Source organism: Bidens hawaiensis, unplaced genomic scaffold (assembly GCF_021521415.1).
Source record: "Bidens hawaiensis isolate Kalapana, Puna unplaced genomic scaffold, B.hawaiensis_p1.1 tig00035160_1, whole genome shotgun sequence".
Taxonomy (NCBI): domain Eukaryota; kingdom Viridiplantae; phylum Streptophyta; class Magnoliopsida; order Asterales; family Asteraceae; genus Bidens; species Bidens hawaiensis.
In genome coordinates, this window is record NW_027496131.1 from 120016 (window position 1) to 136262 (window position 16247).

General features: G+C 39.2%; 2 protein-coding genes across 2 annotated transcripts; one reads left to right on the forward strand and one right to left on the reverse strand.

The window, feature by feature from the left end:
* Positions 1-438: 438 nt before the first annotated feature.
* On the reverse strand, positions 439-2242 carry LOC143587154 (uncharacterized). Its single transcript, XM_077068525.1, has 4 exons — positions 2105-2242; positions 921-1018; positions 684-780; positions 439-617 (listed from the first exon to the last, which is right to left on the reverse strand). The coding sequence occupies exons 1-4, from the start codon at positions 2240-2242 to the stop codon at positions 537-539; spliced, it is 414 nt and encodes a 137-aa protein (XP_076924640.1). The 3' UTR covers positions 439-536.
* A 10-nt stretch (positions 2243-2252) lies between these two features.
* LOC143587149 (agglutinin-like) lies at positions 2253-4779 on the forward strand. Its single transcript, XM_077068523.1, has 5 exons — positions 2253-2261; positions 3424-3645; positions 3722-4000; positions 4073-4300; positions 4409-4779. Exons 1-5 carry the CDS (start codon positions 2253-2255, stop codon positions 4664-4666), a joined length of 996 nt encoding a protein of 331 aa, XP_076924638.1. The 3' UTR covers positions 4667-4779.
* Positions 4780-16247: the final 11468 nt, after the last annotated feature.

The following is a 16247-nucleotide window of genomic DNA, read 5'->3' on the forward strand; positions in this document are numbered from 1 at the left end:
ATCAAATAACCCATAAAATAATAAACAAAAATTATAGTTATTATTATTCTTATTATTTTGCTGGAATATTTTTTTGGTTATTATTTTGCTGCTATATTTTTTTTTTAATTTTACTTCAACAAAAAACTATTATTTATAAAATTTAATTACTATTTTGCTGAGATAATTTTATTTTTTTTAAATATCCTTCAGTAAAAAACTATTATTATAAATAATAATTTTCTTATTAGTTGTATTATACTTATAATAGGTAAGGATACAACTTAGATTAAATAGAGATTTGAATTAACTTATTCAACATCAAATAACCCATAAAATAATAAACAAAAATTTATAGTTGTTATTATTCTTATTTTGCTGTAATAATTTTTTTTGTTATTATTTTGCTGGAATAATTTTTTTTTATTTTTCTTCAGCAAAAAACTATTATTTAAAAAATTTAATTACTAAATAACAAATCAAAGTGTGTTCTTTAATTAAGTATGTTTCATATATTTCGAGTTTCAGACACAAAACTAACCTTAAGAAAGAATATATTAGCACATTGCATACACGGGTAGAAAGTCTGAGCAGCCGGCAACTTGTGGTGATCTTCTCGTCTCATAATTTGACCACACCTATATCATTAGTAGCATTAAAAACAGTTGACAATATATATTTCGAGTTTCATAAACAAAACCAACCTTAAGAAAGAATATATCTTCACATTGCATACACGGGTAGAAAGTCTGAGCAGCCGACAACTTGTGGTGGTCTTCTCGTCTCATAATTTGACCACACCTACACGAATCGATAATATCAGCACATTGCATACACGGGTAGAAAGTCTGAGCAGCCGGAAATCGATAATGTAAACATATCATTAGTAGCATTAAAAACAGTTGACAATATATATTTCGAGTTTCATAAACAAAACCAACCTTAAGAAAGAATATATCTTCACATTGCATACACGGGTAGAAAGTCTGTAGCAGCCGACAACTTGTGGTGGTCTTCTCGTCTCATAATTTGACCACACCTACACGAATCAATAATGTAAACATATCGTTAGTAGCATTATTAAATAAGTATGTTTCATATATTTCGAGTTTGAGAAACAAAACCAACCTTAAGAAAGAATAGGATGGTCCCGGGCCTCTCATAAAGGACTCGGAAGGACCAAGTTAGACAACCCGTTAATATTAACATGACCTGCACATTCTAACCAAAGGTTATTTCAGTACGTAAACACTCCAATTTGGCATCTAATTCGATAAATTAAGCAAACAGTAAATATGAATAAGTAACGGAACTAACTAATCAAGCTTCAATTCTTCTATGTTATCACGAATGATAGTTAATTTGAGTTCTAAAGTCAATTAACTCTTTTGAAAGAAGTGAAAAAGTAGTTTGCTTTGGAAACATTATCCTCAAAGAATAAGACAAATTTTGATCTCTAGACCACATAGTTATGGCATGCTAAATCAGTCGAAGTTTGTGGCAATTACAACATGGCCATCTGGTCCTAGTAAACATTCAAAGCCTAAGCATATAACTCTAAAAATTACCAAAAATCTATAGGTTTAACTGATTAATTCCATGTTCAATTCAAAATTTCAAGGCCAGATTCACAAAAATTAGAACAATGAAAAACAAAGTTAAAACAAACCTGGAATTGGGTTCTCGCCAGTATAGTCCAAGAGTCAAAATATCAACATCGATTGAGCGTAAATCAGCCATGGCTTGCTTCAACTCTTCTGTCTCTTCATCAGATTTTCCAAATGCCAACATTATTGATTATTAGGAATTTAGGATGCAATATGAGTGTTTGACTAATACTAACATGTAAATGTTGCCAGGGCAACTAATCACAACTTGAATATAACACCGGGAAGAACAGAAAATCACACCCACGTCTCCAATCTGGTAAATTAACCAACATATAAACAATTAACTTCACAAAACTGATTAAAAACTGTATAACTGACTGTTTGACTGTTGAAAAAGAGTAGAAATTAGAGAGTTCAACAATTAAAAAATCGCCCAATCTGTCTAAATATCAATTAGGGTTTATGTACTAATAATCAAAATACCAATAAATCAACAAATTAACAGACGAACATACCTTGTATTTGGAAAGAGGCGATGCAATATAATGGTTTGGGATTCGAGGGAGATGATGGTGAAGAAGATATATGTGAGTCCGCAGTAGCGATAATAGGGTGGTTGAGAGGGAAAGGATTAAAGAGGTGTTCTGACCCATTTAAGTGTATATGGGTTTGGTAAGATAATGACCCGCGAAATTTAAACCTTAAACGGGTCAAAACCGAGTTAAATCAATAAGAAGCCACCATTTTAAAATCAAGCAAATCTGATGGCTTCAAAAAGAAGGGGAGCGACCACATCGCGACACATAGGATTTTTGGATCTTCGTTTATATATATTATAGATTTTTAATTTTTAATTAGAATAAATTAGATGAATATAAATTTATGAGAATTATAGGTTTGCTATTCATAAACTAATAAATAAGAATAAATGCTTGTTTACTAATTTTGTAAATGAACATAAACGGACACATATGAACCACAAACCAACATATATTATTATATTCATTATTTGACATGTAAAAATAGGCTTGCTTAAACTCTAAGTATCACTCAAAGTGAATATAATTTTAAGAACCAGGATTTCTAATATAAACTAAGAAAAAAAATAAGATAATAAAACACTAAAATATAAATTATAAAAAGTTAATAGATTAGGATCCAAACTAAACATTTTAAAAACAACATAAATTTCTTTAGAAACCAAATACAAATAAACGAACATGAATGCATAAAAAACGTAAATGAACAAACATAAACTTACACATTAATGAATGTTGACGAATACAACTTCTATGCTCGTTTAATTAACAAACAAAATTCCTTGTTCATATTTGTTATTTATGTTTTCAGACCCGGCCCGGACGCCTTACCGGGTCAAAGGTTGGACTGGTCAGAAAGGACAGATCGATGTTTGACCCGGATGATGTCATAAATAATATATATATAAAAAAATAATACAATGGGTGTAGCACACAATGTATTATGCATACGCATTATAAAAAGTTTAAGGTAACTTTTAAATAAAAACTATAACTTTAAGAGTGGAAATGTAATTTAGATTAAATTTACCAAATGTTTCTTAAATTTACCTCATGTATTCAAACTGCATCAACAGTTCGTTTAGTTTACACACATTATCATATTCACATGTTCTTCAACTCTTGATTGTTGCAGGTAGTCGATATTGTTTAAAGCTAGTCGACCATCCAAATCGAGATGGTAGAATTTCAGTTTTGTTATTTTCTATTCAGAACATATATATGAGTATTTATTTTGTAATTTATTATATACTACTGTATAAAGCTAAGCTACTATTTGTTTGTGTGATTTACAGGGAGCTACAAGTGATTTTGAAGGATGCATAACTCATGGACCATGGGGTGGTTCAAAGGGAAACAACTGGGTGTATATGCCTCAACAAGGCCATTTCGGAAAAATAAAAATTAGCGTGAGATATGCAGGAGTTGTTGACTGCATTACTCTCCAGACCTACTTCAAAACAGGTGAAACTTTAACATCTTCTTGTGGCGGCAAGGGTAGTGATCAAACTGACACGGTAACTAATTAATATTCTTTCATGTTATACCATTGGCATATATATTTTACAAAAAGACATGTCTCTAATTTCGTAGATTTGCATAGACTACCCTGATGAATATTTAATTTCAATAAGTGGGACAATTGGTCAATATGAGGGATCAGATGTAGTGATGTCCATATGTTTTAATACAAACCAGAACCGTTATGGCCCGTATGGTACTCGTCACGGCAAAGCCTTCTCGTACGATGGAAAGGGCGGGGTGATTGTCGGATTTCATGGCCGTTGTAACAAATACCTCAATGCCATTGGAGTTTATGTGAGGCCTGAGTCTGGTCTAAATCCTGCCTATGAAATCAAACTAATACATGAGGTTAATTAATTTGTTCTCATAGTCTCTAGTTGGTATTTCTTTTTGTTTAATTAGTTAAGTTTTTGACTACAGCCATGCTCTAGTATGTCTAGATCTGCAATGCCGAGGGACGCAGGCCCATGGGGAGTATGTGGAGGTAAATCGTGGGATGACGGAGTTTTTTCAACCATCAAACAAGTGCGTGTTCATTTAGGAGAGTTGAATGCGATTTACGCGCTGCAGTTTGAGTATCTGAATAAGGATGGTAAATCTGTTTTGTCACAAATCCATGGATCAACGGATGGATTAACCATACAACTGGTATGATGTACAATTGTACAACTACAGTAACACATGTTCCCTTTATTTTTTTTGTTTCATTGATCTCTTGATTCATTTACGGTGAAAACAAAACCATGATCTTGGCAGGTTGATTTGGATGTCAAGAATGAACATTTGACTGGCATCTCTGGGTTTTACGGAGACGTCAAAGGGTATAATGGGATGGAAGCAATCACGTCGATTAGTTTTCATACAAACTTGAGGATTCATGGGCCTTATGGGGAAGAAAGGGGATTTGGATATAAATGCTATTGTTCATCAGCATTTCCTGGGAAAGTGACTGGTTTTCATGGCAGGGATAATGGATTCTTAAGTGGAATAGGTGTTCATATGGAGTATTTCTGAAGATGATGACTACTTGCATACATTGATCGACATCAGTTTTTGTTATTATTCTCATATTTTGTTTACGTTTTTAGAATTTGGATTTCTAAAACTTGTGTCAAGTGGAATATCAAGATCTTCTAACATTTATGATTTTACCATTTTTGCTTTGTGATTGGCTATATTGGTATCAAGGGCTTTTGTATTTGAAACAGGTATTTAACATAGAAGTGATCCCAAATAACTTGAAAAGCGATTAAATATGTATAAATTAGGTTTTGTCATGTGAATCTATTCCAGAAACTAGTGTTGTTACTCCTGAAACCAGTTAAATACTTTTTAAAATCCAAAAAATAAAGTGAAATTAGGTTTTTTATTTATCGGGTGTGGGGAGGAGTAAATATAGTTGAATGAAAAGAGCATTTCAGGGGTCAAAGGACACGATCATAATACATTACACTTGAACTGATAATATGTAGAGATTGAAAATCTAGATTTTGAAGAATGAAGAAACAATTAATTTTCGACCGGATAGTACTTATCAAACTTTGTGAAATTTTCAAATATTGAGAATTGAAGGATTTGGTAGTGTTTTTTTTTTGTTTGTGTAGAAACATGAAATGAATCTGACCTGATCCATGACGATGTTCCCCGGTCTTCGAGATGAACGAACCACGACTCGATCTTCTTCTCCGGTAGCTTGAGATCTGCAATGGTTTTTGGGGGTGTGGAGGTGACTGCTAAGAAATCTCGATGATCTCTTGTTTACAGACACAAAAATGGTTATGGTGATGGCTCTTATTGAGAACAACAACAACCCTTAATAAGGAGGTGGAGACCTCCTTATATAGGGAGCCTCATGGCCACCATCATGGTACCCTAATGGGCCTAGCCCAGTTAGGGTTACCTCCACAAAACCCCCTCAGCCCAATAATATTGTATTAGTCCATATAATAAAATAAGCCAAACATAATAAATTAAGGTCGTAAGCCGGGTTTAGTACCATACCCCTACAAGCCCCCCCAAGTCCAGTGTTGCTCCTAGGCGTGCAAGTGTTTTGGTGGAGCGCTGGACTTCATAAGGTATGTTAGGATATGAGGCGGTTTTTTCCCTTTTCTTCGGCCTTGTCTTTATTGTCTTTGAGTTTTGAGAGGTTTTCTCCATGATGGTGACATGTTGTGATCCTTATGATAATAATGGTGCACTGGCATGAATAAGATATAGCACACATCATAACAATAGTGGCGCGGGGCCAGATAAAAGATAGAGTGCGCATCTCGATAATAATGTAATGCAACTTGCGCGCGAGACAGCTTACGAGCTATAAAAATAATGAAGCTTGCGCGCGAGGCGACTTACGAGCTATAAAAATAATGAAGCTTGCGCGCGAGGCGACTTACGAGCTATAAAATAATGAAGCATGCGCGAGTTGCGGCTTATGAGCTATAATATGATGATAATGACTTGCCCACAAGGGCCTCTTCTAAGCAGGATGACTATCCCAACTTGTTTTCAAAATAATAATGGCGGCACAAATGGTCAGATAATAATAATAATGTCATAGGTGCTTGTGCGACTCGTAGCCGAACCTGCAAAAACATATCAACTAAAAATGGATGTATTACAAGGTTCCCATCCTCGGGCAAATTATGAGGTGTGCCCAACCTACGTTGGCGCGTGGCCTTTTGGGATATTATTAGGCTCCCGGCCTTTATGTTTGGCGCGTGGCTATGTGGGATATTATTAGGCTCCCGACCTTTAAGTTTGGCGCGTAGCCGTATGGGTTTATGAGGATTCCCAACCTTTAAGCATGGCGCGTAGCCGTGTGTTCTGCATTAATATAGGCACGATTTTTTGTGCCATTTCATGCAAATCTTATATACTCATACTTTTCGTTTTGTTTTATTTTGATTGTTAAACAAAAATCAATATAGGCAAAAAGTTTGAGGTTTTGTAAAAACTTGTAGAGTAATTCACTTACTTCACAAGATGTATGCGTTCTTTAGTGATCGGTGTTGGTCTAACGGAGTGTTGATCTGCGGTGCGCGCATGCATGGAGGCGGAGTGGTGATCCAAGGTCGCGTATGCATGGCGGCGGAGTGGTGATCCGCGGGCGCGCATGCATAGCGGCTGAAAGTTGAGCGCGCATGCATGGCGGGAGTTGAGCGCGCATGCATGGCGGGAGTTCAGCGCGCATGCATGGCGGGAGTTGAGCGCGCATGCATGGCGGGAGTTGAGCGCGCATGCATGGCGGAGAGTTGAGCGCGCATGCATAGCGAAGGGTTGCGTGCGCATGCATGGCGTTAGAGTCTTGACCCTCAGCACTGCGCACGCATGGCGTCGGGGTGTTCCTCCGATGCGGCGCATGCATGGCCGGGAGAGTTCGTCCGCAGCGCACTTGTATGGCGTCGGAGTGGTGATCCGTGAGTGCGCATGCATGGCGGCGGAGTGTTGGTCCGCGGGCGCATGCATGGCGGTGTGTTGTGAAAATGAGTAAAGGACTTAGAAAATATTTTCTTGCCTGGCTCCAACTGTGGAGGTGGTGTGGTATTTATAGTATTAGGGTTTCCAATGATTGGGCTCAGACCCAATTAGGGCCTTTTTGGCCTCCTCCTATTGCTTCGCGCCACGTGTACTTAGGACACCTGGTGCTTTTTCATTGATTATTCTCTGACCAAGGTATTTCACCTGACCCATGTGCCATCACGCGGTGGCACATGGGCTTTGCTGAGTTGTCCACCTTTCATTGGCAGCTGTCAACATCAGCACATTCTTTATTCCTTAAAAGATACCTTCTGGAAGGTTGTCTGATGAGCACAATCATGGTTGTCCTTATCCTGATTTGGATTAGACTATTCTCATTTGTTGTGTCGCTTACGCGCGACCTTTATGCGCCTATCCCGAGGATGCGCAAGGTCTTCTCTTTATTCGCACACTAAATGTGTGTGTTGTGTGCATGTGATATGCGCCACGCGCAGATGTTTCATGCGCTTGCGCATAGGTTTTGGCTTTGTGTCTTCATGACATCCTGATTTCAAGCCTCTTGTCTATATCTTGTGGGTTGACACGCCCCGCTCGATGTTAAGGCGGGTGCATACCCCTTCAAGCCCCCCCAGTCTAATGTGTGTCTTGTCTCGCGCGAGCGAGGTAAGATAGGTATTAGACTTAATAGTTTGCTTTTTTAATAGGGCTTGTTTTTTTCTTTTTCTTTTCTTGTACGCGCGTTGCGCGAAATTCCATCCCTTTGGTTAAAACGAATCGTCAATGCATGTGGTTGGTTGGTGTTGACATGCATCAGAGATGGAGACGTTGTGTCAGACCTTCGTGTGCTCGGCGCCAGCGCGCATGCGTGATGGCGCGCTGCTGCTTCATGGCGGTGGAACTCATGCATGGTGGCATGCACCATGGCGGCCAGATGGTTATCCGCGGTGGCGTGTACGCGTGGTGGCGAATGACATTACGCGGTGGCGAGGTTCACTTGTCGTGGCGCGTATGAATGTTGACGGAATGTTAATCCGCGACTGTGCGCATGTATGGTGGAAATGTATTGAACCACGGTGGCGCATGCGTGGTGGCGATGTACTGAATCGTGGTGGCGCATGCGTGGTGGCGATGTATTGAATCGCGGTGGCGCATGCGTGATGGCGGTGTATCGAACCGCGGTGGCGCATGCGTGGTGGCAGTGTATCGAATCGTGGTGGCGGTGTATCGAATCGCGGTGGCGCATGCGTGGTGGCGGTGTATCGAATCGCGGTGGCGCATGCGTGGTGGCGGTGTATCGAACCGCGGTGGCGCATGCGTGATGGCGGTGTATCGAACCGCGGTGGCGCATGCGTGATGGCGGTGTATCGAACAGCTGTGGTGCATGCGTGATGGCGGTGCATGCGTGATGGCGGTGTATCGAACCGCGGTGGCGCATGCGTGGTGGCGGTGTATCGAACCGCGGTGGCACATGCGTGGTGGCGATGTATCGAACCGCGGGTGGCGCATGCGTGGTGGCGGTGTATCGAACCGCGGTGGCGCATGCGTGGTGGCGGTGTATCGAACCGCGGTGGCGCATGCGTGGTGGCGGTGTATCGAACCGCGGTGGCGCATGCGTGGTGGCGGTGTATCGAACCGCGGTGGCGCATGCGTGATGGCGGTGTATCGAACCGCGGTGGCGCGTGCGTAATGGCGGTGTATCGAACCGCGGTGGCGCATGCGTGGGTGGCGGTGTATCGAACCGCGGTGGCGCATGCGTGTGCTTGTTGAATATAAGGTATGCTTACACATTGAAACTTGAACAAGGTTGTACGGAAATTATTTTTACTTAATCCTTAACAGTTGTCATATTTCAAGTTATTTTGCGATATTCTGAATATACTGACACGTGCCTTGGCATTTCCTTATTCCTCTTTTGCGCGACGTTATCGTGCATTTATTATAGGGAATTATGAATGAGTTTTTAGCCTTTACGTGTCAGTATGTGTTATTCTGCCTATATCCATTATAATCCCATGCGCGGCCCCGACCTGAGACCTTAACAACTATGCTTTGACATGTGTTTTGCCTTAGTTGTGCTTAGGTATTTTTATGGTCCAGCTGCGCAATACGTAGGATGGATGCTATGAGTAATTTGAGCTAAGGCTCATATTATTGGGCTAAGGCCCTGACGTTTTAGAGTTAGAACTCGTCAACGCGTCTGAGCTTGGAGCTCGCGCATGTATGTTTTACTTCGTTTTATTTTTAGTTTGATGTCAATACAATGTTGTCATATTGCTCAAAATTAATAAAGGGAAGTGTGAAACATGTATGCAAAAGGTAAAGGTCTGTTAGGCTCTCCGCCGCCTTCCTTCTTGTCACCTTCTCCGCGATTAAGAATGTCTTTTTGGGGTTGGGCGGCATGCATGGCGGGAGTTGAGCGCGCATGTATGGCGGGAGTTGTTTCGCAGGGCGCCTGTTCATAGCGGCGGAATACATCATCCGAGGCGGCGCGCATGCATGATGGCGGGTTGTTGATCCGCGGGGTTGCGCACGCAAGGCGTTGGAGTGTTCCTCCAATGCGGCTTCCTCCGAGGCGGCGCATGCATGGCGAGGAGTGTTCCTCCGATGTGACACATGCATGGTGGCGGAGTGGTGATCCGCGGGCGCGCATGCATAGCGGCTGAAAGTTGAGCGCGCATGCATGACGGAGAGTTGAGTGCGCATGCATGGCGAAGAGTTGAATGCACATGCATGGCTTTGGAATCTTTTATAGGTGGTGGAGTGTTGATTCGCGGCTGCACGCATGCATGGTGGTGCATCAGCCGCGACGCGCGGATGCATGGTGACAAAACCTTCCACGGGCGGTGGAGTGTTGATCCGCGGCTGCACGCATGCATGGTGGTGCATCAGCCGCGACGCGCGGATGCATGGTGACAAAACCTTCCACGGGCGGTGGAGTGTTGATCCGCGGCTGAACGCATGCATGGCTGCGGAATCTTGATCCTCGGCAATGCGCATGCATGGCGGCGGAGTGGTGACTCATGGGCGCACATGCATGGTGGCAAAGTCTTGATCTTCGGCACTGCGCATGCATGGAAGCGGAGACTTGATCTCCGGTGGCGCGTATGCATGGTAGCAGAATCTTGATCCTCCGCAGTGCCCTTGCATGGCGGCGGAGTGGTGACTCATGGGCGCACATGCATGGTGGCGAAGTCTTGATCTTCGGCACTGCGCATGCATGGAAGCGGAGACTTGATCTCCGGTGGCGCGTATGCATGGTAGCAGAATCTTGATCCTCCGCAGTGCCCTTGCATGGCGGCGGAGTGGTGACTCGTGGGCGCGCATGCATGGCGGTGAAGTCTTCTGCGCAAAACCAAAGGCATGGAGTTGTCTTCCGACCCGCATGGTGGGTTTTTGCGGACGCGCATGCATGGCGGTGGAGTGATGACTCGCGGGCGCGCATGCATGGCGTCGGGAGTCTTGTTCGCTAGATCTATAACCTAGATCTAAATCTGTAAACCAGATCTAGATAGATCTGAAGCTCGGAGTGGAGAGAATTTAAAACCATCACAGATCCGGAGGCTTGACCGTCCGAATCAGGTAGTTTCTTTTTTGGATCTACAAATCCTTTTCAGCTTCATTTTTGCACGGATCTGGAAGCATCTTTTAGATCTATGGATCTTTTTGAGCTTTAATAGAACAAATCTTGAAGCATTTTTCTGTAAACTTCCAGATCTGGATTTTTCTTGGATGAACAGATCAGAGAACCGAGACGAAAATCGAAGGGTAGCTCGTTGCTATCCCACGGATGGCACCAATGTAGAAACATGAAATGAATCTGACCTGATCCATGAGGATGTTCCCCGGTCTTCGAGATGAACGAACCACGACTCGATCTTCTTCTCCGGTAGCTTGAGATCTGCAATGGTTTTTGGGGGTGTGGAGGTGACTGCTAAGAAATCTCGATGATCTCTTGTTTACAGACACAAAAATGGTTATGGTGATGGCTCTTATTGAGAACAACAACAACCCTTAATAAGGAGGTGGAGACCTCCTTATATAGGGAGCCTCATGGCCACCATCATGGTACCCTAATGGGCCTAGCCCAGTTAGGGTTACCTCCACAAAACCCCCTCAGCCCAATAATATTGTATTAGTCCATATAATAAAATAAGCCAAACATAATAAATTAAGGTCGTAAGCCGGGTTTAGTACCATACCCCTACAGTTTGCCCACAGTTAAAACTTATGATTTTCAGGTGAAATCTTGTTCTATTAGATGGATGAACTGTTACATGTAATGGAAACCGAAAATTTTTTTTTCGAACAATTTATATGTTAGCCAAGCTAGCAACAGCTAGAAAAGAAAATTACATGAATCGACAAGGGGTTTTTAAGCCACTCGTTCCAACTAACAGTACTTTTACTCTCTCTATTTGTAATCCACAAAAACGAATGATTAAAGAGATAACTGGAAATTAGGTCGTTGCTTCTATCTTTACTAGAGAAGACTTTTGTTTCGCGCTCGTCAAATGATCCACCACGCGTTAAGAACAATCCCTTGAATCATATTCTTCTTCTTGCCAGTAACCGATAACGTCTCAAGCCAAACAATTATACCAGAATTAGAAGGGTCAGTTACCAATGGCAATTTAAGCCACTTACATATGGCATTCCCTAGCCTAGAAGCAATCTTGCACATTCCAAATAAATGACCCAAACATTTATCCACATTCGAGCAAAACAAGCAGAACCGAAGGGATATTAATTACCTTATTCACAAGGCTAGGATGTAAATTTAGACGATTGAGAGAAATTCACCATTCCATTATGTTTATTTCAATAGGGAGTAACCAGTTCCAACGAGTACTTAAATCCCCATCAGATAAAATCATACAATCTATATGGTTTCTTATAGAATTCATTGAAAAGGTATTATCTACACCAAAATACCAAACGCAATAATAATATAATAAATTGTAAGACAACACCCGGGGGGTCATAAATCTAATTTCTAATGTTCCTATAGCGGTCCCCAGGAATTTAAAGAGCTTAAAGCTTTTGTTGTAATATTACCTTAGTATGACACCACTTACGATTGTGTGGTCGTCTCATTTGTAGAAGTCCTTTGATTCTCCGATCTGCTTTCCTTTGTCTGAAGTGCTTGCTTCTGTGTTGAAAGCTTTATATTTGCACTTAGTACATGAGGTGTAGTGCCATGCCTTGTTCTCACCAACAATGACATCTTTTATGGCAGCCACACAGTTAACTTGCTTTCGCTGCATCAGAATAGCACTGCCAATAAGCGGTGGGTTTTACAGTATCTTATTGAGCTTGCAATTTAAGAAGGTAGCATACAATGTTTCATTGTTGATCAGATCCATGCTGCAGATATTGTTTGGTCTGACTCTTGTGCCAGACTGCCAGGGGAGGAGGTTGGATAACCAAGAGTCCACAGGTAGGAAAGTTTACCTCTTTGTACCTGCATGCAGCCATATATTAAAAATTGGTGAACTGGGTCCTTAAATTGTTACCCAATATTTCCGGTCCCCATAGGACCATACGCAAGGTCATATATGGTTTCAGTTTAGAACAAATAGGTGATAGGAATAATAGTGTTTAACAAACTGAGCAAGGTTATTGTGACAACCGCCAAAAATTAGACTAATCTGGTAATTATCTTAACCGTAATCGCGTATTAATTAGTAAAATAAATACATAGGAATAATATTTTTATCTAAACTCTTTGATTTTAGTTAAGTTTTAAAATATGGAACCCGAAAAAGTTCAATTTTGTCGTGTAGCTGACACTGTACAGATTAACACCGGGTAATATCTCGAAACGAATAAATTCATAAACATGTCAAGATGACCTCGAAAAATTAAATTTTATGTTAGGATATTAGAGATAGTATATAAACTTAATTTTAGAAGGTTCGAATCGCCAAAATCAGAAAATAAGTAACCGAAAGCCAGTAGAGGACACCGTAAGGGCCCGACATCAAGTTTTTCAGAAAATTATGTTTTTAGGCAAACATTGACTGTAATCTAATTTCGCTTAAAGCCTGATAAAAATTATTAGAAACGGATGTCGTTTGGCTAGATAAATTACCAGATACGTTAAAAACTTATCACCTAAACTATACCACATATTATTATAAACCACCAACTCTTCCACTCCCCCTTTGTTCTAGCCGACCCACCCTCACACAAACCCCAACCCACTTGCATTATTTTATATAAAACATCTAATAATTACTATGTTACTTGTAAGAACTATAACACTCCAACACAACACCCTAGGATACAATTCATCAATCCTATACCCTCCCTCTCTCTCTATATATCCGTATATCACCACCACCATTCCACCATCTCACCATTTCAAAATCACCATACCCACCATTGTTGAAGATTAAGAGTTCTTGATGGAAGCTTAAGCAAAATAGGAATTTAGGAAGCTAAAGGAGTCATAAACTAACTTAAGGCCACATTATCACCTCCTTAGACACCAAATCCAAAAATCCAAGGTAACCCACTTCAAGATTTGTGTATATTAGTTGTTATGTGATGTTTAAAGCTTGATTTTGGTATGTTTGATAATGTGCATGCAAGTATAATGTGGATTTATGCATGCATGTGTGTGACCCGTGAGTTTGCATGTGGATGTATAAGCTGGGTTTTGTTGATCATAGGAGTTGTTATGGATGCATAATAGCTTGTATAGATTGTCCATATTGATGTTACTTGAGTTTATTTAACAAATGGGTTAAGTATTGTTTTAATAATGGAAGTAAATATGTAAATGGTCAAAAGATTGGAAATGGGTTATGGGTAAAAACACCCATTAGAGCCGTAGGTTTTGGTTTGGGTGTTGGATTGAAGTTGTAATCTTGTTAAATGTTAAAATGGTAAAGAATAAGTGATAATTTTGAAAACCCACTTAGTTGAATTATTAAAAAGTATTTGAAAAGTTGTAAGTAACAATAATAATGGTTTTGAAAAGGTAAATAGGATCTTGGAAAAGGGTTAACAAAAGTGTAGAGATTTGATTATCTTGAAAAGTTACTTACACATGCAAGTAATACAAAAATGTGATTCTTATAAAGTTCATACTTGTTTTGTATTGAGTTTGATATGGATTGAAAATGACAAATTAAGTGATTGAATGAGACATGAAAAAGGGAATAAAATCTACTAGAAGTATTAAAATGCATGAAACATGGAAACTTAATAAAACAAGAAATTGTGTTAAGACTTGCTAATATAAGAAACTTTGTAAATTGTACAAGATGTTTTGTAAGATGGTTTGATAAGTGAACATAACCTTGTGTGGATAATTAAAGACTTGTGGTTAGAATTACTTTAGTAAACTCTATTGTAAAGATTGTTGGTATAATAATAAGGTTGTTAAAAATTGCTACTTGCTAGTAATAGAAACTTTGTTGTTAAAGAATCAAGATTGTGTTTGTTTAAAGGATGATAATGGGATGGATTAGGACTATATTATGGGTTGTTAAGATCTAGAAATTTTGATGCATAAACACCTTGTAGAGATTATAGAAATCACATGTTCATTGTATAGTTGAAAGCTTAAGCTAAGGCTTGAGCATGTGTAGAAAAAGAATTGTTTTGTGTGCATACTTGGTGCTAGATGATCAAACATGGATATGATAATATATTACTTGTTATTATATGTATATTTTCTGTACCAAATGGTTTGGTTTTGACATTGTGACTTAAATAGCTTGTCGGTGACTTTAACGGTCGGAAAGTTCGACTTTTAAAGTGAACCGACATGAATTTTTGGAACTGATTTAGAACAGCTCCTAAAGTCATAATATTCTTAAATTTAACATAAGTTAAAGTATAAGAAAAGTCAAGAATAGCAAAACTTAAACCAACCCGGTTCGTGTCGCGAAAACCGACACGAAGACGTTAAAAAATTGGCTTAAGAAATTGGCAACAAAATAAAAACCATAACATTTTTATTGAAAAAATAATAAAACTTGACTAAAAACTATATAAAAAGTGTTTTAGATAATTTAAAACTAAAATTTTTCACAAAATAACAACCGGTTCGTTTTTAAGCTCAAAACCGACGAAACCGGCAAACCCGACAAAACCGATTATAATAGAGTCAAAATTCTAAATAAAATAATAAATTAAATTTTCTAAAACACTCCAACAACTAAAGGTAATAATGTTTATAAATTTTAATAATTAAATAAACAATTATTAGTTGATTATTACTTGTTTATATTTTTAAGTGTGTATTTATAGAATTATAAGTCGTAAACTTCATGTGTTGTGTGCTTGTGTGGATTTTTGGAATAAGAATACATATATATATATATATATATATACATACATGTATATAGTTAACCAATTTTGGTCAAACCCGAACTTAAAATTAACGAACGTGTACTAATATAGGACACGAGCTTTTAAACAAACATCGGATACAAAGGTGAGTTCTTCCTCCGAAAAGCATATTGTATAATTATATTCTTATTTATATATATGTTTTGAAAGCGCATTATACTTTACAAATTGTCGTTATTGTGGGATGAATCAATTTGGTTAAATAACTGTTAACCGAATTGAGGGCACAGAAATGTTGGTAGAGTGGGAATATTTCGAGTATGGTACGTTTCGAGTTATCAAATTGGTAGTCATACACGCGTTGTATTCTTAGCTAGTTTACAACTAACGCTTTTTGTGCTTAAAGGTAAAATGCGGGTTTCGTTAGTGTGTTGTACCGTGTAAAGATCGGTATTGTTGGGAGTATAATGGCAGTACACTATTATATTCATGTGTTGTTTATGTAATATCCTACTTTCGGTTATATTAATAAAATAAAGTTCGTTTATTTTCAAGCGGGTCGTTATCGGTTTACTTGAATAGAATACGAGATGGACTTGTGTTGGGTAAATGGATATGGGTTATGGACTTGGGTTATGGAGGAATGAAGGAAATACCATGGGCTTAAGCCCATAATCAAAAATATATATACCCTAAATCCTCCATTTAATTCATTTACACATATCCCTTACACCATCCAAAACACACACTTAAGATTCTCTCTCTAGTTCTCTCTCTCTAAACCGATATCAAGAAGGAAACTGAGAACCGACCC